This window comes from Delphinus delphis, chromosome 3, assembly GCF_949987515.2.
Source record: "Delphinus delphis chromosome 3, mDelDel1.2, whole genome shotgun sequence".
Lineage (NCBI taxonomy): Eukaryota > Metazoa > Chordata > Mammalia > Artiodactyla > Delphinidae > Delphinus > Delphinus delphis.
In genome coordinates, this window is record NC_082685.1 from 17,301,761 (window position 1) to 17,326,049 (window position 24,289).

Genomic DNA, 24,289 nt, shown 5'->3' on the forward strand with positions numbered 1-24,289 from the left:
CTGTGGCCCCCCGCCAACCCCCAGTCCCGCACCATCCCTCCACCCCTGTGCTACTTGAACTCTCTTCCCCACTACACTCCTGCTGCTGTGAAGGGTCCCCAAATCAAGAGTCATTGGTGAGATTGCTGGGGCCCTCTTCCCCAAGTGCCCTGCATGTTGTGGAGGGCGCAAAGCAGGCCATCACCTGGGTCTTGGCCCAGGAGCCTGCCCAGCAGAGAAAAGCCTTGAGGTGTTGTGCAGTATGCCGGCAGGCTCCTGTCATTTCTCTGCCCCCCCTCACCTACCCACTCCTCTTGGGCAGGGCCTCCTTACTGGGCTGGGGTGGCTAGGACCTCACCAGCCCTCCCCAGGGCTGCCCAGCCACACACACACACACCCAGGGCAGCCCTCCTGCCCCAAACACTGATGACCTCTTCTCCTGAGAGGCTGAGGGCCCTAGGCCCTGTTAGCCAGACCCTACCAGTCCCCTGTCTCGAGACCCAGCCTCCCGCAGACCTCACTATCTATGGAAGACCCAGCCTGTGCTCTGCACCTCAGCTGCTGCCCCCCCCAATGCTGTAAACACATCATAATGCTCACTCAAAGTGCCTTCAGGGGTTTATATCTCCAGAGAGGGGCACAGAACCTTCTGGTGGTGCTGGCTCTCTACCCCCAGAGAACTGACCCACAGCTGACTGTCTGCAAATGATTATTGTGTCCTCAGAGCTTCCTTTAAAAAAAAAAAAAAAATATATATATATATATATATATATATAGACAGGAAGGAGCATGTGAAAGATACACGCACAGTTTAAAAAATAAGATGGATTCCTGTGTAATCCCCAGGTTACTGAATTTACCTTCCTCCTGATTCTGTTCTCCTGGTTTGGTGCCCCCCCTCCCTTGGGGAAAGGAGGCATCTTCAGGCCAGACAGGTATGGGAGGCCCATGGTGGGCACCTCAGGGGAAGGATCCCTGCCCTTGGCAGGAGACCTGTTAGAGAGCCAGGAGGTGTCAGGCAGTTGCCTAGGGAGAGTGAGGCCCCAGTGCCCACCAGGACCTCCCTGCCCCCTTCCCTGGAGTCCAAGCGATGGAAACACGGGATGGACAGAACAGGGTGGCTACCCAGCTTTGGCCAGGAGGGGGCGAGGTGAGCTGGCTAGAGGGCTTGCCAACATCCATGGCCACCTCCATTGTCAGGTTCAGAGTCCCCAGCCCAGATCCTCACCTTCAGCTTGACCCACGCCAGGGGCCTGCCTGGGGTCTGGCGTCAAGTTCCTCCCCTCTGGGGGTCCCTGAGTCCAAATACAAGGTCAGACACAAGGATGCTGAATAAGAAGGCCCCCTGGGGAAGGTGGCTAGAGGGACAGAAGTACCAGCAAGAGCAAAGGGGCAGAGGCAGGAGAGAGAGGGAATAGGAAATGCCAAGACCCCAGGCCTGGCAGGTACCTCATGCAGCTTCTGTGTGTGGCACCTGTGAGGTGGACAGCGTTTGTGCCAGGTTATTGGCAGTCAGAGAGGTTGCAAGCCCACCCAAGGTCACACAGCTAGGATTGAGCCCCTGGAACTGGGACTCCAGAAAGCCTGTTGCCAGCACCTTCATTATTCCTCTGGCCCTACCCTGCCTCTGGAGACATTGGAGCTTCAGTACATCTGCAGGCTGCAACATCTTGGACTCCTCCGGTGATGGGGAGCTCACTACTTGTGAAGGCACTCAACGTCCAGGACGTAAGTGTAGAACTTTATCCTCTTAAAGAGTTTCTTGGATGGGGGTGGGGTGGGGATGGGGGTCCTCTGCCTATTTGCACTCCCCTACCTGCTCCTGGCTCTGTTGGGCTGGCCTCTATAGATTTCCTGAGCCCAGAGGAGACCCTGAGATAGGCTTCTGTCCAGATAGAGGTGGGGTGTGGAGAGGGCCGCACCCTTCCCTCTGCTCAGCTCAGATCCCTTCTTCTCTAGGCGCACTCTCCAAGCCCACCCTCCTACATGTCCCTCCTGGTGCAGGTGCAGGGATTATTACAGCTATTCTGATGGTGTGGATCCCAGGAGGGGACTTACACACCCTCCATGTCCATTTTCCTGCCCCACCCCTGGGCAGCTCTGCCCCTTGTCCTGGGCCTGGGCTGGAGTCTGGGGGTTGCCAGGTCATGTGGGAAGCCTGTGGTTGGCACAGGGGTGGGCTCACCCAGAGCCACACAGCGGTCAAGGGGCAGTGTGAGGACCCCCATAGCCCAGTTCCACACATGTGAGAGGGCTGGCTCTGGGGTCTCTCTCACCTTCGGACCCTTTGAGCATACCTGCTCCTGCCTCAGTTTCCCCATCTCATGCAGGCCCCTCCCTCCCTGCATCCTCACTATGGCCCCCTCAATCTGGCCCAGCTCACAGGGACAGGCCGGGACCATTCCCCACCCAGGGCCTTTCTCCCTTTGCCTGGGGCACTGTCTGGGAATGGGCGGTTCCTGCACGCTCACCTCAGCTCTCCTGGGCACCATGGTCCTCCCTGGAAGGCCAGCTCCACTGGGCAAGGATGTTTCTCACCTGGTTTTCGGCCTCACTCCATGCCTGGGCAGACAACAGGTAAGGCGCGTACAGGGAGCCCCGCTCAGTGAGCCTCGCACAGGGGTGCCAAAAAGCACATCTTTGTTTTTAGGACCCTCTGACTAACATTTAGCTTTTCCTCCCATTTTGAATATAGGTGACATTCCCAAACAGCAGTATGTGCTGGACCTATGACATCAGCAACAGAAACCTCAAGACATTTTCATGTCGTGTCATAGCTGTTGCAGGAACCATGAAATCTTGTTTCTGTTCCCTGCTCAACTGAAATTACAGAGGTTGTCAGCCTGCAGCCAGCCTTTTCATCTCTGGTGCTGGTGACAATGCTGCATGCCGTGCCCCCTTCTGCACAACGCTTCACTTCCATATCTTCTGGCTTTATGGAGGTGAACGCAGTTAGAAGGACACACTGGTGGTGTGTGGTCTGGAAAGTTCTAACCACACTTAGAACGTCTTGGAAGCCATCACCCTTGTCAAGGTAATGGAAACCTGTTGCCCCTGAAGTCACATGCCACAAAAGTCTTAAAGCTTAAAACAGATAACTGGATCTGTTTCTTTTGTGATGGTGCATCATTTATTTTAGGCAGTAATAAAACCTTGTTCTGAGAAGGAGCCCATGGGCTTCACCAGCCTGCTAGGGGGTCCCTGGTGCCTACATAGCCTCTCTGCTCTAACCTCTGGAGGAGGTCAGTAGGGGTGGGAGAGAGGCCCCACTTGGGGATATGTAAGACAGGCTGCAGCGCAGGTGGCCAGCAGAGATGTCTGCACTGGAATTTGAGGAAGAGCCCCAGTGACTCAGGGGCTTTCCCTGGTGGTTCCTGCTGTGTGGCCAGGGAGGGGCTGGAGGCCAGGGAGCCAGCAGAGGAGGCCACCAGGACCAGGCTGACCAGGGTGTGGAGCCACAGCACCCAGCAAGGTGGTGGGCAGGGGAGGGAGGAAGAGTGGGGCCCTCATGGGTCTGGGGGTAGGGAGACACAGATTGTGGGGGGGCATGCAACACTAGTCTCCACCTGGACCAAGCTGTTCTCTTGGGACTCACCCCTAGGTTTGAGGGGGCTGGTGTCTGTGCCTCTCTCTGGGGGCCCTTCTCCCCTTTCGATCCCCGGACAGAGGACAGCAGGAGGGAGGGACTCCACCTGGCCTGGGAGGCATCTAATGAATTCAGGGTTCCAAAAACCCTAGGAAAGGGAAAAGTTGGTCCCCGCCCGTTCTGCGGTCTGGTGACTAGTTCCACAAGTTCCACAAACCTTAGTGGCTTAAAATGACAGTCCTTATATATGCCACCTTCTTGGGGGTTAGGACCTAGCGGCATCTTGGTGACATGTACTGGCATGAAGTCTTGCGTGAGGTGCAGCCAGACAGCGGCAGTGCCTGGGTTTACACCACAGGCTTTGCAGGGGGTTAGAATTGCGACCCCCAACATCACACCCATCCAGAATCTCCGAACGGGATCTTGTCTGGAAATGGTATCTTTGCAGTTGTAATTAGTTGAGAATCTTGAGATGAGATGACCCTGGATTAGGGCGGGCCCTGAATCCAATGACAAGTGTCTTTATAAGGAGATTTGAGACACAGACAAGGGGAGATGGCCACGTGACAACAGAGGCAGAGATTAGGGTGATGCAGCCATAAGCCAAGAGACGCCTGGGGCATCAGGAGCTGGAAGAAGCAGGAAGGATCTGCCCCTAGAGTCTCTAGAGGATGCACACTCTACCTACACATTGATCTCAGAGCTCTGGCCTCCAAACCTTGGAGAGAATAAATTTCTGTTTTTAGCCACCACGTTTGTGGAAGTTTGTCATGGCCTCCCCAGGGCCTCATGTGGGCTGGTTCCTGGGGCTGAAAGGATGGGGGCCCCTTAGACACCCCTCTTTCCTTTCACTTGCCTGTCCGGGTGGTATCTGCACACATCAGCCTGAGGGTGGCCGACTTCTAGCAAGTGGCCACCTAGCCTGCCCAGCTGGGTATGTGTCCCCCACTGGGCATGTGTCCTCTGCTGTGACCGCCACACCTTGAAGTGGTTCTGGGTCTTGGGGTCAGACCAGTCCCTTCCCAGGTGCCCCCTGTCCTGCAGCCCTCAGCAGGACTAGGGGAAGGACTGGAGGCAGTCCGTGCTGATACTGAAAGACACTCCCTCACCCTGCTTCCTTCACTCATCGCTCCCAAAGCCCCGTGTCTGGAGGAAGCCAGGTGTGGAGAATGTCTCTGTAGCTGCAGTTATTGCAAAACTGCCCTGAAGAAAGATGGGCAGCTGTGGGGGCGGGCTCATGTGCCTGCCTGCCACCGCCTCCCCCAGCCAGCTCCAGGCCCAGGCCCAGGTGTGGATTATCCTCAGAAGAAGGAGTCAGGATTCACAGAATCTCTCAAGGACTCATGAGCATCTTGCTTGCCATCCCACTGAGCAAGGCTAGGGAGCCTGGACAACAAGCAGATTGGGGTCTGGGTTATGGAGGGCTCAGGCACCCTGGTTCCTGGCACCTGGCAAGTGGCCCTGCTCAGAAGCTGCATGTGGTCCCTGTCCCCCTAAGTGAAGCTGAAAGCCCCCCATGCCCACGGCCTTCTGCCGTCTGGCCCCCTCTCGTTCTAATTTGCAGGTATCAGGCAGCTCAGCTGTGCCCAGGGTCCTGTCCCGGGGCCTTCGCACTGACTGCTCCCATCCAGGTGAGCTCGCTCCCTCCTTCCTTCCTCCTTCCGAGGAAGGAGGTGCTCCTCCGTACCCCCTATCCATTTGAAGCAGCCCTCCCTGCTTCTCTCAGCCCTTCACTCCACTCTCCTCCATTGCACATGAAAGTATTTAATACATTTGTTTCATTGTTTTTGTCTATCCTCCACCACCTAGCAGGTCCTTTGCAGTGGACACACCATAGATGCTCACAGATGGGAAGGAGAGCAGGGGGGCAGCCAGCAGGGGACAGTGGCTCAGAGAGGAGCTGCCTGATCTTGGGCCACACAGACTGGATAAGAGGTCACAGGCTCTGCAGGCACCATGCTGTGTCCTGCCAGGCCAAGGGCAGGCAGTGCTCACTCTTGCCATCTGAGGTGTGCCATCATCCTTTGGAGCAAGATTGGAGCAAAGGCGGTCAGGCGGGGGCGCTCCTGCCTAGGCAACTGCTACCCTGGCTGGGAACCTTCTGTGCTTTAATTAAAACTCATCTCTCTGCCTGACCCCACTCTGCCATCACATTCTCCATTTAATTGGGGCCCTTCAGAGTGGCCAAGGTTAATTAAAAAGCCCAGCCAAAGGCATCACGGTGTCCCAGCATCTGCTGCCAGGGTCTGCCCGCGTGCACCCTGCCTCATACCCCAGAGGGCTGGCCTCACACCTGCCACCCCACATTGGGGTGCAGCTCCATGATCCCCACTCTGGTCTCTCCAAGAGAGTGAAAATCCCTCAGGGATCCTGAGGCTCTGAAGTGGCTTGCTGTCCCCACCGAGTGAGGGCAGCCTGGCTCTGGGGACACCAGCCTGTTTGTGCCAGGTCCTGAGTCCAGCCTGGGGGGCTGGGTGCTGCTTCTGGCTCCCAGGTCATGGTGGGCCGGCCCTGCCCTTTTCAGCACCCCATCTCTACCTGCAAGCCCAGCTGGGCACCTGCCCTGGAGAGTCCCCTTCCTGGGAGGGTGTCTCAAGCCTTTTCCTGCACAGGCTGCTACCTCCTACCACCCCTTGTTAGAACTGTCTGTGAAGGACAGGCCAGGGTTGCCCTGGAAGGCACCTGGCTCCCCAGGTGTGCTCAAGGGGGTGGGTGCCCTGTGAGGGAGGCCAGTAGGCAGGCAGAGGCCTGCCAGATGAGAAGTCAGGGACATCAGGATCTGGGATCTGATCCTTCAAAGGCCTGGCTCGAGAGAGGGAGACATGGATAGGCCGAGGAAGGCGAGTCCCTGACAAAAGCAGGCCTTGTTCTGCCATAGACGGGAATAAAGAAGGCCTGAGTGTCTCACCGCTGCCCAGTGCCTGAACATCAGGCAACAGGCAGAGTCCAGACCCAGAGGCCCAGCAGAGCTAGGCTGAGGGCTGGGGGAGCCTGAGCAGGTGGGCCAGGTGGTGTGAGGAGGCCCAGCATTGCTTCTGGGCCTGGAGAGAAATGATTCCTCATAACTGAACAAGGAAAATATAAAAAGAACACCTGACCCTGGGACAGACCCAGAGCTGGAGACTGCTGGCCATGCTGGGGTATCAGCTGGGCTGGTGCTGCTGCCTGCCAGCGTGTCAGGCCAGGCTGGGTTTGAGCTGCAGCTGGAGAGCTGCAGGGGGAACCCTGGAGAGGCCTCTGGTCCCATTCCAGGACCCAGGTGTGTCCTCATGTCCCTCAACCCAAGGGCCTGCTCAGGGACCCCAAGCCCTGTGATAGGGGAAATAGGAAGTGGTCGCACCTGTTCCTGAACCTGCTGGCTGAGGAAGCATATCAGAGTGGATGGTGGCCTGTCCCACTTGTCGTGTCAGCCTTGGGCTGGGTTGCAGGAGCTGGACCCTGTGGGTCAGCCCCGACTGGCTCACAGTCGAGGGTCATCCCAGGGGAGGGGCTAAACCCGGGGTCAAGAACAAAACTCCTCTCTTTTTGTCCATCATAGGGCAGGCCGTGTGACAGGGAGAGGCAGAGAGCGGGTCTGAACCACCTGTGAGTGTGTCCTAGCCTGAGGTATCCCACCTGTGCTGTGTGCAACCCCACCTGTAGTATGCTCCCTTGTATTGTCCCCACCTGCAGCATCCACACCAGCAGGGTCCCCATTTGTATCCTCCCTACCTGTACTCTCTCCTTCCCACCTGCATCCTCCTCACTTGCAGTGTCCTTCTCACCTGCAGTGTCCCCAGCTGCACTACCCCCACCTGAGTCCCCAGCATACCTGTTATCCTCGGCTACTCTGGGGCAAGCTGAGCTGAGCTGTCTGGGGGAGGAGACCACACTGTCCTCCTAGTCTGAGTGGGTGGGTGCTGGGTTGGAGCTCTACCAGCTTCCTCACACCAGCTGTGGGCTGGGGTGTCCATCCTCCCCATCTGAGAGGCTAGAACTCTCCAACCTCCACAACCCCCAGGAGTAGTTGCCAAACAAGCACTGGCAGGGCTGTGGGTCACTGGGAAGTGCCAGGGCAGCTCTCCAGTGGTCCAGTGGGTGGGAGACTTGGAGCTGAGGCGCTTAGGCATGGGCTGGGGACCAGGGAGCTGTTGCTGCACCCGCAGGGGTGTCCAGGAGCCTGGGTGAGGCCACCCATACCCCATACCATGGGGGACATCCATGAAAACCAGCCCTCTGGAGACAGGCAAGGAGCAGACCCAGACCCAGCTCTGAGCTGCCAGGCTGACTTCTGACCTCAGACTGACCCTGATCCTGTCCCAAGCAGCACCTGTCCTTCCTGGACACTTGCCCAGCTGGAGCTGCCTGCGCTGGATGCAGCCCCTTCCTGGTGGGCTTCCAGCGCAGGGGTGACCCAGTGTATGGATCCTGCCTGTCCTCAATGTGCCGTTGACTCTGAGAGGCTGGGACAAGGCCTGCCTCTTTCCCAGCCTCAGTTTCCCTGTTTGCAATGTGACCAGAGACCTGGGACACCTTTCCTCACAGCCACCTCCTGGGGACCCTGATATGGGAGCTGGGGTGAGGCTCCATGGTGGGCATGCACACAGGGACCCCCTGGTATCGCTGCAGAGACAGCTGATACTGACGCCACTTGTTGTAAGGGTGGCCCATTGCAGGTGTCCCAACCACTCCCAAATCGCCTCCCAGATAAGGGGCATTCCCCTCAGGTGTTCTGATAATCTGGCTTACTTAGACTGGCCTGCACAAGGGCTGGAGCTGGGGAGGGTGGATCTGTTAGGAGCTGGGTCTAGAGCTGGGGAGATAGCTCAGCCCTAGGAGCTGGTCAGGGCCCCTGCAGAGGCCTGTAGCCCTGGGGACGGGCCAGCTTGGCATCAGATCCCCCCACCACCAACCCCCACATGCAACACATACACAGCTTCTCCTCTGCCTTGCATGGGCCCCTGAGGTATGGCTGGCACTGACCTTCCATGTCCCCAGGGGACAGTGATACAGGAACCACAAAGGTTATGGCAGTGAGGTGGTGAGAAGGCTGCAGCAGAGGCCAGGGGAGACTTGAGACTGGAGGGATGGAGGCAAGGGTGAAGGAAGGTGAGAGTGAACTGTGGGTGGGACCAGAAGGTATATATGAGGTCTCAGTTTTCCTTAAGACTCTGTCCTGACTAACGTGCTGAATGCCCTCGGGCAAGTCATGTCTTGCCCAGGTCAGTTTATCCATCCATGGATTAGAGGTCCCCCTTTAGCTCAGAGTGGAACCAGTTTGTGATGGGTGCAGGCTGAGGCACTCCAACTCCAACTCATGGGCACTGGGGAGCCATGGAAGTATCTTGAGAAGCGGAGGGGGCTAGCTCGGGGATGTGCGACCCATGTCCTCTGTTCCTGAGGTTCCTGTTCTCTGGCCCAGACCTGGGAGCTAAGAGCACACTCAGGGAAGAAGCACATGTGATCTATGGGGCTCCTTCCAAAATCCAAACATCAAACAGCCTTCCCCAGGGCTCCCGGCTTTGCCTGTCTGAAGGTTGCAGGCTGACAGGCTGGGCGAGCCAGTTGAGGTGAAATGAACCCCTGTAACCTATAGGCAGCACAGGGAGCTAAGGAGCCGGGGAGGGCTCTTGAGCCCTGCTGGAGATTCTGCATAGGCCTGCCTGCCTCTCTGCAGTCTGGTTGTAAGGCAGGGGGCAGACAGGTTGGGAAGTCCCCCTTCTCTCCCAAGACCTTCCCATTGCTGTCCTGGAATTCCACCATTCAACCTCTTGCATTAAGACCTAGACCTCCCCACATTCCTGTCTTTAGTTCTGCAGATGGCCTCTGGGGTTGGGAGGGGGTGTGTGTGTAGAGGGTCCTGACATCTGCCATAGGAACTTGGAGAAGGTTGAAGGAGATGGAAGCCTGAGAGGAGCTTGGACAGGAGCTGTGACTGGACACAGAGCCCTGGGGAATCTGAGGGTGCTGACGAACCTTTGGAGCTCCCCTTGGAGGGTCCTTTCTTTCACAGAAACTCACCTCCTCCTAGAAGCCCTCCTGGATTAATGGCAATTCCTCAAGTGTTGGCCACCTCCAACCACACAAGTGCCCAGCTGGCAGGATTCTGGCCAGTGCTGGCCCACTGCCGGTGGGTGAACTAGCTGGCTCCTCACCTCAGGCTGGGATGCAGGCATCAGGGGTTGCTAGAAGTAGGCCTGCCTCCTCCTTTAAGAGTGGAGGGAAGGCCCTCCCAGCGCTGGGCCTCCATGGGCAGGAGGGCGTGCCATCCCTACCAGCCCAGCGCCTCCCTCCCAGCCTGCTGTGTTTGGGTGGACGACTCTTGGTCCTTATACCATAAACACCAATTTGCAGGGCCCTGAGAGCCAAATGACTGTTTACTGTGTGCTCCAGAGACTCAAATAAAAAAAGAGAGAGGGAGAGAGAAAGAGAAAGACGTGATTGAGGAGCCAGCCTGGATCTAAACATCAATTAGCACCTTCTGACTAGCTTCTGTCCCAGCTGCCAGGCCAGGCAGTGGTGGCTCCCAGGCTGGGGCCCTCCCCAGGGCTTCCCCAGTGCCCTGGGCACCCCCCTTCGTCCTGGCATCTGTAGGGACGGACTTCTCAGTAGTATAGGATGCCTAAGGGGCCCAGACTGTGGATGTCAGAGCCATAGAAACAGCACCACATGCTCACCTCCTCTTGGGAGCCCTCCCAGATGACCCAGAAGATATAGAAGGGGCCATCACCCAAATCTCTGGGGCCAAGGTGAGAGAGTAGGGGGGGTGAGGGGTGTGGCAGGTGGGAGTACCCTCTGTTAGCTGCTTCCTGTCCCCCTACTTTATGGTGGGAGAGGGAGGGAGAAAATGGGGTAGTTTTGCCTTCATAAACTCACACTGGGGAGAGAGACCTCACCCAGTAGGTCTCAGTTTACCTGTCAGTGCCTATGAACAGAAGGGCTGGCAGCACTCCCACCCCTGCAGGGATGCTGTCTCATTCCTCCAAGCCTTGGACATCACCCTGGGAGGTTGCCTGCAGGGACAACTTCAAGCCTGAAGTCCAGCTTCAGTCTGTTCAGTCCAGACTGAAGCTGGACTTGAGGCTGGAGGCTGGAGGGCAGTGTGGGCGGGTAAGGTGTCCTGTTCCTGCTCAGGCCAGGAGGCCAAGGGGCTGCTGGAGAGGAAGCTGCTGACTGCCAGGATGCCTTGTCCTTGGGTGTCCCAACCAGAGGGTTTCACGAAGGGACACAGGTTTCTAACAGGGAAATGAGTCACAGGCAAAAGGGCCAAGCAGCTTGGGGAGGGACAGGGGGCTGGGGTGGGGGTAGGCCCCTGAAGGGGAAAGCTGAGGGATTGGGGCAACCCCAGGCCATCAGGCCAGACCCCAGGATGGGCTGTGTCATGTCCCCCAGACCAGACCCTCAGGACAGGGGCAAAGGCCTGGCCAGCAGGGCCTTAAAGCCCATCCAGCCCAGGCTCTGCTGTAGGCAGTGTGGGCCATCACTGTGGGACCAGGGAACCTGGCCAGGGGTCCTCAGCCCTTTGTACCGGGCTTGGTGATCCAGAGCTGGCCCTGCACCTGTTGCTCGGGGGGTCCCAGCCCTGGAGGTTCTGGCCCAGCACGGGGTGCTTCAGAGCTTTCTTGAAATGTGTGGAAACTGAGGTCCTAGGACCCAGAAAGTGGGAGTATGGGGAGGAGGGGGGAGGGGAGGGCCTGTGGGGGCCCCAGGAGGAGGGGGCTGGCCACACACCCTCCAGGACTTCAAAGCTGCTGCCCTGGGGGTGTGAGATTTGCAGGGGGCTGGGCCAAGGGGGGCCCTGGTGGGGTGAGGCCCTACTACCTCCGGGCCTTTAATATGGTTATTCCTCTCCTATCTCAACTACCTGTGAACAGGCCCACCAGGCCCATTTCCTCCTTCTTCAGGGCTGGCGGGAGGGGCTGTAAACTCCCTGGAGAGGTGCTTCTGAGGCCCAGGCAGGCTGCCCTGTGTTCTGCCCTCCCTCTGAGTTGAGGGTAAAGGTCAGGGGCTGAGGGGCTGGGCCAGGGTTCATGGGGACATGCTGATCTTGGCAGGTGAGGGGGGCCAGCTGGGCTCTAGAGGGGCTCCGGATAGATCCCACATCAGCAAAAGGCAGGAGCAGAGAGGCCCTGGGGAGCCCCCTCATCCCACTTCCTCTGGCACTAGAGGGAAACTGAGGCCCCGGGCGGGGCTTGCTCCTGGCCAGCAGAGAGTTGAGAGTTTTGCCTCCTCATTCACACAGGCTCTTGCTAGCTCCCCTCGCCCATTTACTGGGGCCTGTCCTGTGGATCTATGGGCCTCTTCTGGTGGGGTTCTGCCCCTCTCTGTCCTGGAGCCGTGGCGATGGGTAGTGGGAGCCTGGTGCTTCACCTGGTAGAGAGCTGAGACCAGGTAGGCAGAACCTACCTCTGCATCAGCTCCCAGGGTAGCTCCTTTTTGTTTCTGGGTATCTGGGCTCTGCTCCCTTAAGGAGGCCCGGCTCTGTCCCTGCTTCCTCTCTTGGCATCTCACCCTTGTGACCTTGTGGCTATGCCTACACCCCCTGCCCAACCTGTCTCCCCTACCCTTTCATCTGAGGAGCCCCTGGCACCTGGTTCCCAGCAGGTACCAATTAGGGCAACTCCTGCCCGTACCCTAACTTAGAGGTGCCGCACCATTTGTACTGTCCGTGCACTGTGGATGTGGCCCATAGGCAGCTCGAGTGGGGCACCTGTCACCCCCCACCTCCAGGGCTGAACCCCTGTGTGGAGTGTCTGACCTGGCTCTACTGCCTGGTGGGCTGTGAGGGCTTGCGGGTCCTCCCGGCTGGTGACTCACACCCGTGGGTGAGATTGGCCACCTGCACTCCAGTCTCGGACACTGTCCTGTGTGCTTAATCACTGTCTCCCTCTTTATAGAGTGTCTGCCTGCAGTCTGTCTGGACCCAGCCAACCCCTTGGGGCCCCATTTGGGAATTGCTGGTGGTCAGCTACAGTCCCGGAACAGTGGGTGACCTGGCCTGAAATGGGCCTGGTGGTGGGAGAGAAGTGAGCCCCGAGCCAACAAGGCCATGGGCTTGGGGCGGGACGTTGGTGTGCCAGCCCGGGAAGCTGATGCGTGATTTGGAGTGTGAAAGCAGGGGCTTTGGGGTCCAGAGCCCTGCATCTGTCTCTAGTCCCTTAGCCTCACTGGGCCTCTTCTGGCTCTGTCTTCAGTAGCTTGGAGCCTCCAGCAAAGACCACTGTGGCCAGTAAAGTGGTGGGGTTGGTGTTCCCTGAGTCCTGTCTTGAGGGATGAAGCCATGTTTCCTTCTCTCCTCCCTCCCTCCCTCCCTTGATGGGTTCCCACTCCATCCATCAGGCAGCTCCCCATACCCTACCACAGCTCTCTCCCAGTGCAGGGCTCTGTGTGGAATGGACATTCTTGCCCACGATGGGTCTGCACAGCCTTGTCCAGGACCCCTGCCCAGCCAGCCACGACTCTCTGTTGGCAGAGGGTGGCCCTTCATTCCCTACTCTCAAGGATACCATGTGGCCCTGATGTCTAGCCACGGAGCCAGCTGAATTGGGTTTCCCTCCCTCTGCTTTCAGCAGGCACGGGCCTCCCAATTACGAGGCTCCTGTCTGTTCCCAGCCCCCTCCCTTCCAGCATATGGCTCATGCAGGGTGGCTATGCTGGGCCTGACCTTTGAGTGGGTGGGACTAGGCCTCCTCCCCTCAGCTCCAGCATCATCTCCCCCCGGCCCCCACCTGTCCTAGCCTGTCCCTCCTCAGCTTTCTCCCTCCTTGTGGGTCTGGCGGGATATCAAGGCAGCGTTCAGAGGTGGTGGTAGTAGTGGGGAGAGGGGCATGGAAGGACGCAGAGAGAAGCAAGGACCCTGCTCCTGGCTTGGAGAGATGAAGGTGTGGCCTTGAGAAAGCCACTCCTTCACCCCCTGGCTCCTGCAGCCTAAGTTTTCAGAGGCCCACCCAGCTCTGCATACCCCAGATACCCTGGATGGATGGATGTAGGCAATAGCCATGGAGGGACAACGTGAGGCTTCTGCCAACAGAATGCCTCGTTTGTCCTTGAGGCTCTCCCTGTCTGCCTTGGAAAGATGCCCATCCCAAGGCTCTGAGCATGATGCCAGGATTTGGCCAACCATACATTGAGAGACTGCTGACCTCTGCCAAGACTTGCATTCCTGAGCTATGCCTTATGGTGGAGGGGAGGCCAGGGGTCCAGCGTCAGCTCTAGCCTCTGGCCTGAGGATGGACAGAGGCAGGAGGGAGCCCCTGGGAGTTCTTGGGTTCATGCAGCAGCTCTCTGCCCGTGAGGGATGTCCCTCATGACCTCCCAACTGGATTCCAGCTGCATGAGCTGGACTTCTAAAGTGGCTTTTGCAGGAGGTAGAAGGAGGCCAGGCCCAGAGAGAAGCGGCTGCCTGATTTCCAGGCTTCAGGCTGGTGAGCCTCAAATTGAGGGAACATGTCCGTCCTCCCAACCAGACTGGGCTCCTAGAATGCCCCTGGTGGGCTGAGAAGGGGACCCCACACAGGGGCCATGTCCCCAAGCCCAGGGAGCATGGCCACGTAGCTGGTGCTCAAATGTCAGCTGAATGAAGCATGTTGTGGATGTCTGGCGAAGTGGCTTTCAGCTGACTTGGTGGATGTCCTGCTGCACCACTGACTTGCATGGGGTCTCCCCCCTGGGGCTGCCATGGTCCCCTGCTCACTGCACTGTACATCCCCTTTTCCCTTTCTCTGCACTTCCACTGGGGTCTTCTGCCCTGGTCTCTAGTCTACCCCGCCCCAGACTTCAAGACCACTGGCTGCTTCCTCCTTTCTTTGGAGTGGCCATCCTTCTTCCTTCCCCTGGAATTCTGGCTCTGGAGGCTATTGCAGAGGCCCCAGGAGTCTCTGAGCTAAGCATGCCCACCCCACCTCCCATCGTGGCCCCTCCCAGAGGGTCACAACCAATCCAGGCCCCATGCCTTGCTGACCCACCACCAAAAATCCAGCACAATCCACAGGTTTGTTTGGTTGTTTCTTCTTTTCGTTTTTGTTTGTTTGTTTTTACTTTCCCCATAGTTTGAAACTCACAAGCTATGACTAAAATAATTTCTTTCATAGAAAGAAAAAGAAAACAACAATAACACATCTGTTTGTCTAGTTCCTATGTATGGTGGATATAGCAGCATTGGAAATAAAATTAAAACCAAAAATGCAAAATTCAAGGCAGAGGAAGGTCATATCCCTAGCGAGCCGTGCAGCTTGTCCTCCCCACCCCCCCGCCCCAACTGTCTCTTCCCCCTGCCTGGAGGGTAGGGCCTCGGGGACAGGGGGCTGGGCAACATTTCACAGTGGCAGAGGCTGAGGAGGAGAGGTCTTGGCATGGCAGCACCTGGCAGGAAGCCCCTGTGGGCATTGGTTGAGAGGTCCATCAGTCTCACTCATTCCCAGACAGGATGGATGAGTCAGACGTGAGCAGAGCCAAGTCAAGCGGCCAACCAGAGGCTCCACAACAGTGGCCAGTGGCGGGTAGGTCTGATGTACCATAGCCACAGCAGCAGGACCTGGGGGTCCGTCCTGGCTATGAGGGGCTGGGAAGGAGACCAGTCCTCTGGGGTCTTTGGGTCCTTTGTCTGCAGCACCAGTGTGGGATCACCCCCCGACTCCCAATCTCCCAAACAACCCAACCCAAAGTGAGGCTCCAAGGCAGGGTATGGAGCTGAGTACGACCTGGACAGCAGTACAGGCCAGTGGCTCCCTTCTTGCCTTCCGCTTACAAGGGGCTGTGAATGAGGGAGGTGGAGAGAGGTGCTAGGCCAAGAGGGAGGCAACAGCAAGACTGGAACAGCAGGTTTTGCTCCTCTTCTGTGGATGCGATGGGGTGCAAGTGGGAATGTGAAGACAGGGAGGAGGGAGAGCCAGGCGCAGGAGTTTCTGTCAGCTGCAAAGTAGAAGGCACAGCAGACCAGGCTGAGCGGCACCTTGCCGGGGCCTGGGTGTCTGATGCCCAGCACAGGGCAGCCAGGACAGAGCCAGGCCTCGTGTTCCAGGCCTTTTCTCAGCCTACTGCCGTCAGGCCCTGTCTCCTTCACCCAAGCCCAGGTGGTTCTTGCGGTTCTGCGCAGCAAGGGCTCTCCCTGATAGGGTTCCTGGTTGAGAGCGTTGGCAGGTATCAGACTGAGGAAGGAGTGCCACAGGCCTCCAGGCACCTGAATCGTTGTAGGAGGGGCCTCATACCTTAGTGGGAAGGGTAAGGGGACAAGATGCCCCCCACAGGTTCTCCACAGCTCATTCTGCCAGGAGATACTGCCCTACACGACGAGGTCAGGTGGAGGGAAACATGTGGTCTTGGGAGGAAGGTAATGGCAGGCTAAATCCCCACCCCTGGAGCCCCGCCCCCAGAGAGGACCCCGCCACCCTCCAGGAGCCCCATCCCTGGAGTTTCACCCCAGGAAGGGCCCCACACCTGTCGGGAAGAACTCCATCCCACTCATGAGCCTCACCCCCGCCCTACCACGGAGGACCCCGCCACCCTCCAGGAGCTCCATCCCAGAGCCCCGCCCCATCCATGGAGGAGTCCCCCCGCCGCCACCGGGAAGACCCCCAGCCCGGTGCGGCGCCCACTACTTGCAGGTGTGCACGTCGTAGATGCGCGCGCACTCCTGGCAGCTCACGTAGCAGCACCAGTGGAAAACGCAGTGACACTTCTCCCTGCGCCGCTCGGTGCGCGCGTTGTGGCCGCGACCGCAGCACAGCAGGTCGCAGCCATCTATGCCGTGCGAGCTCACGTTGCAGGTGCGGTCGCGCGTGCCGAAGGATCCCGTCTCGGGGTTGGGCTCACAGAAGTTGGGCGAGGCCTCGTAGTAGACCAGGTCGCGCTCTGTGGGCACCTTGAAGTAGGTGTAGCGTGGCCGCAGGGTCTCCACCCAGCCGCGCGACTCGCGGTGCTTCTCCACCACCATCTCCGAGGCGCTGTCATACTTGTCCTTGAGGAAGTCACCAATGGCACGGAAGTCGGGCTGCGACCACCAGCAGGTCTTCACCTCACAGCTGCCCGAGAGCCCATGGCACTTGCACTTGAGGTGCATGTGGCTGGCGATGGCCTGCAGGAGCGTGCGAGCGGGGGTGTCAGGGCAGGCCCTCAGTCTCCCCACCTCCCACGTAGGGTGGCTGTACTCCTTACCTGTAGTCCCCCTCCGCTCACCTGGCAAACCCAGTCCCCCCACCTGCTCCATAAAGCTCCAGGACTCCCGGGTGGAGCAGGTGCCCTCTCCCAGCACCACCCTTCCGTGTGGTGCTACAGGTTCTTGTGCCATGTGGCTCTCCTGGTAGACCCAAGATCCCTGGAGGGCAGGGCCCGGGAGACCCCCTCCTGGGCTGGGTCTACTTCTAGGCCATCTATGTTGAGTGAAGGAAAGAAGGGCTGTAACGTGATATATAAGTGCCGGGGTGTAGGAGGGAAGTCGTTCATTCTGACTGGGGAAACCCAAGACCTCCGTCTACAGGAGATGTACATGGGATGGGTGGCAAGGCTAGGGGCTGACCTGAGCACGGATAATGGTAGTGGCTGGAGCAGGGTACCTTCAGGGCCCATGAAGCTGGTTTTATCAGATTGTAGGGGAGCTGCTGAGGATTGTGTGTGTTTCTCCTGTGGGCATCCCAACGTCAGGTTGTCTTCCCTTCTCTCTTTGGGGGAAGGAGTGGGGCTGGGGGTGAAAGGTCCTGTGGCATAATCAGAACTAAGGCTGAACTGGCCACTATGATGGGCACTGGCCACATGTGAGGTCCTGAGATGCGGCTGGTGGTCCAAATTGAGAAGTGCTGTTCAGTGCAAACCACATGCTGGGTCATACTAAGTCCCCAGACTTCGTAAAAGAAGAGGATGTAAAATATCTCATTCAAAATGTTAATATTGATTGCATTATTGCAATAACATGTTGGCTATATTGGGTTAAATAAAATTCATTATTAAAGCAAATTTCACCTGTTTCCTTTTAAAATGTGGCTACTAGAAATTGATAAATCTAAGGCTTCCTGTGGGCTCCGTGTCCAGATGCTGCCTCTACCCTGTCCTCCTCTGCCTGCTCTTTCTTCAACCCTTCCCTCTCATACTGGCACTCTTTTAGGAGTATCTGTAAATTACATTCCCCCACCGCAGTCCAGTTCTGTCTAATCTCCATTCTCTTCTCTTTTGTGACCAAGCTTTTCCAGAGAGGAGCTGCCACTTCCCATCTCTGCCTCCTCAGTCTCTTGTTTTAGTTCTACTTTTGATCAAAGTTATATATGCACATACTTTGAAAAGTCCAAGAGTTCCTAAGACCTATTAAGAAAAACAGGAGTTCTGATCCCACACTCTCATTCACAGCACTTTCCGGACCACTTGAGGCAGCACCTTGTACCTCTACACCTCTGATAAGATGCTTGTCTTGCTACTTCTTGATTTTTCAGTGTTTGGCATTGTCTATGGACCTCTCACCATGGAGGTCCCATAGGACCTCACTCCACAACTCTGATGCACACTTTTCCCAGCCCCCTTCCTACACTAAAATCTATAGCATAATTCCAGTTAGATCAAAATTTAGTGCTGACAGTGTTGGGGCTGTGGTAAATGTCATACTTAGTTGAGCCACGTGCCATGATAACTCTTCCTTTTCTACAAAACGTTTTGTTGTTGCTGTGTTTTTTTTTGTTTGTTTGTTTGTTTTGTTTTGTTTTTGCAGTACGCGGGCCTCTCACTGTTGGGGCCTCTCCCATTGCGGAGCACAGGCTCTGCATGCGCAGGCCCAGCGGCCATGGCCCACGGGCGCAGCCGCTCCGCAGCACGTGGGATCCTCCCAGACTGGGGCACGAACCCGTGTCCCCTGCATTGGCAGGCGGACTCCCAACCACTGCGCCACCAGGGAAAGCCCATGTTGTTGCTGTTTTTAATGTACTCATCACAGGTTCAGTCTCACTAACTCCTTTCGTTGTCTAAATAGTCTCTTCAAGACTTTCAAACACCCCAGCTGATCTATGGATTTCATCTTCTTGGAGACATCTTTTTCAAACGGCTTCTGGTAAATTTTGTGAAATGTGCATGTCTGAAAACAAATCTTTTCTACTTAAAGTTGAAAAGATGATTTAGCTGGATATAAAAGTCTTGGCTTAAAATATTTCCCCCTCTCAGGATTCTGAAAGCATTACTCTATTTTATTCTAGATTTCACTGTTGTTCTTAGAAACTCTGATGACATTTTGATTCCTGATCCTTTGCATGAAACCAAAGCGTTTTCTGGGAAGCTTGGAAGGCTTTTCTGTGTCACAGGCTGTGGATTTCACAGCAAATTTTGATGTGGGTCTTCCCCTTTCTTGTGCTAATCACTTACGGGGCCTGTTTTGTCTGAACTTCTGCTCTTCAGCCCTGGGAACCTTCTCGTCTTATTTCTTTACCAAATTCCTCATCTTCATGTTCATCATTGTCTTTCTTGGACAGATCCTCCATATTTTCTATTCTTTCCTATTTTCCATCTCCTTGTCTTTTTTTCTCTACTTTGTGGGAAGCGTGTCTCAACTATCTTCCAACCTTTTTGCTGAGAGTTTTGTTTTTGCTGTCCTATTTTTAATTCCTAAGAGCTTCTTTTTTCCCCTGAATGTTCTTTTAAATTAACATCCTGTTCCAATTTTATGGATTCAGTGTTTTATCTCTCCGGGGATACTGATGGTTTTTTGAAGTTTTCATCCCTTTATAATGTCTCTTTCCCATAAGTTTGAGTTTCTTTTTTCTTTATTTTGGTCTTTACCTTTGTGGTTGCTGGAGGCCTTCCTCAGATGTTCAGTGATCCTTGGCTGCCTGCTCATATTTGAAAGTGGGGCGCCAAAAATCTTGTTGGAACCTCCTGTACACGGGAGGGACTCATCTACTTGGGCCCTCACTGTAGAGTGATCTGGCCACGTTGCTTTTGGGGGAACCCCCACCTCAATATCTTCTAGTTTCTTCTCTTGGGATGGCCTGATTCTCAGGGGAGAATCTTCCATTTTCCTGCCTAGAGCATAATCAAGCTTCACTGTGGCACTAGGACATTAGGAAGACAAATGTGTATGTAGACAGACTACTTTCACTTGGGCAGCCTCACCCTCAGCAGTCCAGATGCCTTCTGCTCTACCCTTTTTAGGGAATAAGCCTCCAGACTTCGGCTGTGGTGATGGAGGGGTGCTGTCTGGATGCAAGAGGTTGGATAGAAGAGCTGGTACGTTAAAAAGTGCTTTTAAAATAGACTTCAAAATGAAAATGCAGCTAAGCATACACACTTTTTCCCCAGACCAGCAAATGACCAGTCTTTCTGTTTCCAGCCCCATATCTATCTCTAGTTCTCAAGATATCTGATACTAGAAATTCCTTGGTTGGTTCTCAGAGCTCTCTACTGGCTTAAGATTCAGCTTTCTCGAGTGTACTAAGATAGTGAGTGTTCATCTATCTGCTTTTTGCTTTCAAAATTTTGTTGCCATTGTCACCTTTTCTGTTTTCCATGTTCTCAATAGTCTATTTATGTATCTTAAAATTAATTCATTGTCCTTTTAGTGGAGTTCTAGGAGAATGCAGAGGAAAATATTTGTATTTTGTTTGTCATCTTTAACTGGAAACTCCCAGTCATTCTTCAGGTCTACAATTTCTATGAGATTCTTTCCCAGATCTTACATTTTAGCTTTGTGAACATAAGTAAGCATATTTTTTCTCATAATCTATGTCTAATAATTCCAGTATTTGAGTCTTGTTTCTGTTTTTTTTTGTTGTTGTTGTTTTGTTTTGTTTTGCTGATTATCACTCATTTAACAGGTTATCTTTGATTATGTGTGGAACATTGTGTTTGAAAAGCTGTTTGTAGAAAAAAATTTCAGCCTAGCATAAGGTTATCATCCTCCAAAGAGGATTTATCTGCCTTCTCCAGGTACATGGGGATAGCAGCAATTTGGGATCACCTTAATCCATTCAGTCTAGAGATTTTACTAGCCTGTACATGTGCATAAGGGCTTGTCTACTTCTGATCTGCCTTTACTCCTCGGGATCCCAGCCTAAACCGAGGAGTTTTTTCCTAGACATAGCACCTTTGGTGGGCCCCTTTTAGCTCTGTGAGGCTGCTGAAAATGCAGCTCAGCATATGCACTTTTTTCCCAGACCAGCAAATGATCCCTGGACAAAAGCTGCCCCAGGCACCAGGTTCAGAGTCTTGTCTTCTCCTGGACTTTGGACTGCTAATTCCTCACTATATGGTTAGTTATTTGACACTTAACAATTATTTTATGGAAGTGTAATACACATGCAAAAGTTTATATATCGTAAGCATGGAATATGACAAAATTTCATAAATGACCAGCCTCAGAACACCAGCTCCTCAGGAACTCCCACCGTGCTCTGTTCCAGTTGTTACACTCTCCCCTCTCCAGGGCATATATTCTAACAGCATCTCCTTGATGACTAATGATATTGATCACCTTTTCACATATTTATTGGACATTTCTAGATTTTCTTCTGTGAAGTGGCTTTCCATTTTTCAGCCAACTTTTCTATTGGGTTATCAGTCTTTTTGTTCTTTTTATACTATAACTTTCATATACTTGTTGTGTGTATATACTGTGAACATCTTCTGTGTGGATTGCCTTTTCAGTTTCATGGTGGTGCCTTTTTATAAATTTTAATATAGTCCACATTATTACATTTTTCTTTCATTGTGAGTGCTTCTTTGGCCTGTTTAGGAAATCTTTGCCTACTCCAAGGTCACAGAGATGTTCTTCTATGTTTTCTTCTAAACATTCTTTGTTTTATCTTTCCCATTTGGAAATGGGAAATTAATTTTTTATATGATGTGAGGTAGGGGTCAAGATTAATTTTTTTCCACATTGTTATCCAATTGACTGAGCACCATTTATGGAAAAGACCACTTCCCCCTCTGCTGCACTATCTTCCCTGTGATAAATCAGGTAACTTATACAGGTGAGTATTCTATACTTTTAAAGGGTACTTTTTACATTTCATCCTACATTTGTACCTGTCTTTAAGCCGGAAGATTAATGTGAGTCACCTAGTTCCCTGTTGCTAGAAGTTAAGTGTTCACTCTTCAGCTCTCTGCAGTGCCCTGGTTCCACTGGCCAAGGCCAGGGCCAACTCTGCTGAACACTTTTCAGTCCCTACACATATCACTTCCTATCAGCAGTGCCCCACTGAACCTCGGACTAAGTTCACTAAGCCCCCTTTTCAGAAGGGCTCACAAAGCCCTGTACAGCTTGGTCTCTGCCAGCCTTTCCATCCCCCAAATCTTTTTCTTCCTCTGTTCTCCATATTCTACCTGGACTAATTCACATGCATTCTTTCACCTCTGAGCTACCCAGAGGCTCTCCTGGTTTCCCTTCACCTAGATAACTGCCAATTATTCTGCTTGTCTCCACTCACCACCTCTGCGAGAAGTCTTTTTTGAGAATCCAGCCTGGGTCTGACCTCTCCACTATGTCCAGATCACCTTGTGTGTGTACATTTCTTCATCGTAGAACTTACCACACTGTGGTGTAGCAGCCTGGCTGTCTCCCTCCCTGGATGTGCAGGAGCTCCTGCAGGGCAGGCCTTTCTCCCATCCCTCCTTCCTTGTGACCCCAGCTGCACAGGTGGACCTGCCATACTGTGGGAATGCCCTAGACCTCGTGGAGCAACTGGACAGCCCTTGTTTCAGACACCGCTGGGCAGGAGGTGAGCAGACCCTCAGCCTGGCCACCATATACATCCCTCCCACAGCCCACCACCCTGCCTACACCATGCCATACTCCTCAAGGGACCAGGGCACATACCCTGCTCAGAAAGCTGCTATTTCCCAGGGACCCTCAGGGGTGTGGTCTCAGGGCTCTCGGGTTCACAACCCAGGATGGGGGCGGGGGCCGCGGACGTACCTGGCGCCCAGCCTCATTGTTGTGGCGGTTCATGGCGGAGCGAGCGTCTGGTCGGTTCTCCCGCGCGTCTGCGAACTCCCGAGACACCATCCCTCCGAACTCGATGTCCTCACTGCAGCCGCCCCACTTCCAGCCCTCACCGGGCGAGCCCTGGTGGCGGCTGCTGCAGCCGCAGATGGCAGCGGAACCCTCGGCGCACGAGCGTGTCACAGCGAAGGCTACGCCGGCGGAAGCGATGGCGTGCACAAAGGCGGACTCCCGGGTGGCTGCGGAAAGACGCGACGTGGTTGGCAGGACCCGGCAGGGCTGAGGTGGTGGGACTGGCGTGGGGGCGTGGCTGCCTCTTCCCGGGCTGGGTCCTGGGTACTCACAGTGGGCGTGGGGTGCTAGACTCGCAGCACGGTAACCGCGGTACAGTAATGGGAGTCGGGGAGGCAGGGCTTCGGTGGGACAGGAGCGCGCGTCCCCGAGGGAGGACCCAAGGAGGAGGGAGAGCTTCCCCAAAGAAAGTATACGGAGGGCTAAGGAGCCCAAGGCAAGATGCTGGACATAACTTGTCATGGAGAACAGCAATGACGGCTGAAATCAGAAAGTCAGATCATAACCAGTGCTGGTGAGGATGTGGAGAAATCAGAACGCTGTACACTGCTGGCTGGAAGGAAACTGGTGCTGCCCCTTGGAAATGGGTTTGGCAGCTTGTTGAAAACATACACCTACCCTATGACCTGGTCATTCACCTCTGAGGTATTTACCCTGGAGGAAACCTGTGTCCCTGCAAAGACCAGGAAGCAAATGTCACTGCAGCGTTATTTGTAATAGCCCCAAAGTGGCAGCTCCAAAATGTCCATCAACGGGTGAATGGATGAAAAATTGTGGCATAAAATAAATAAGTCGTGGGTATGTGATGTACAGATGGTGACTAGAGTTAATAATATTGTATATTAGAAAGTTAAGAGCGTAGATCTTAAAAGTTCTCATCATAAGAAAAAATCTTGTAACTGTGTGGGGTAATAGATGTTAAACTAAACTTATTGTTGTGATCGTTTCACAATATATACAAACATTGAATCATTATGCTGTACACCTAAACTAATATAATGTTGTATGTCAATTACACTTCAATTAAAAATTGTGGCACATCCATGAAATGGAATTCTATTTAGCATACCAGGAGAGAGAGCATGGATGAATCTCAAAGCAATCATGCGGATTGATTAAAACGCATACAAAAAAGGGTCCTTCTAGTGTCCCACCAACCCATGGTGGAGCCCCCGTGCCCAGATGTCCTGGTTGGAAGCTTCCCACAGCCCTGCCCAGGGCATGGCTCCTGGTCCACATGCTGCCCACTTGTGCCTCTTTTTCTGCCTGCACACCCTTCCCCTCTTCCACTCCGGACACCAGGTACTGAGAGGCCCAGCTGAAAGGCTGCCTCTTCTGGAACCTTCCGAAGGTCAGTGCCTCCATTGGCACCTCGCCTCCTGCTGGCCCCATGCGCTTGGGTCTGGAACTGAATGCCTGCCAGGAACCTCATCCAGGATGTCTCTGACCTGGTATTGGAGCTGCCGCCTGCATGCAGCCTTCTCTTTCTACACATGGAGAAAATGAGTCAGGGGATGTGGCATCGGTTTTCAGAATGCCAGTGGGTGATGGCTGGAGCTTGGGAAGGAAAAGCCGGTGGGGCCGAACTGGGTGAGACAGGCATGTGAGGGAGTCAAGGGAGGCCTGCCTTGGCGAGGCCAACTGCAGGGGGTCGCTGGGTGTGGGAGGCCTAGCCTGACCCTGGTAGACAGAAGGCTAAAGGAGCTGGTCTCAAAGGACAGGCAGGAAATCGACAGAGGAAAAGCAGGGGGCAGGGGTATTCTGCA

General features: G+C 54.7%; 1 protein-coding gene and 1 long non-coding RNA gene across 2 annotated transcripts in view; one reads left to right on the forward strand and one right to left on the reverse strand.

Moving 5' to 3' along the window:
* Positions 1-830: 830 nt before the first annotated feature.
* LOC138414018 (uncharacterized) lies at positions 831-3,030 on the forward strand. Its single transcript, XR_011246386.1, has 3 exons — positions 831-1,707; positions 2,358-2,556; positions 2,675-3,030. It is a non-coding gene; the product is annotated as an uncharacterized lncRNA (long non-coding RNA).
* A 12,963-nt stretch (positions 3,031-15,993) lies between these two features.
* Positions 15,994-24,289, reverse strand: part of WNT3A (Wnt family member 3A) — a 46,401-nt gene continuing 38,105 nt past the window's right edge. Inside the window, exons 3-4 of the mRNA XM_060006746.1 lie at positions 22,425-22,690; positions 15,994-16,616 (exon numbers count right to left, since the gene is read on the reverse strand). Of these exons, the coding sequence (XP_059862729.1) occupies positions 16,137-16,616; positions 22,425-22,690 (746 nt within the window). The 3' untranslated portion in view covers positions 15,994-16,136. The remainder of the gene's footprint in view (positions 16,617-22,424; positions 22,691-24,289) is intronic.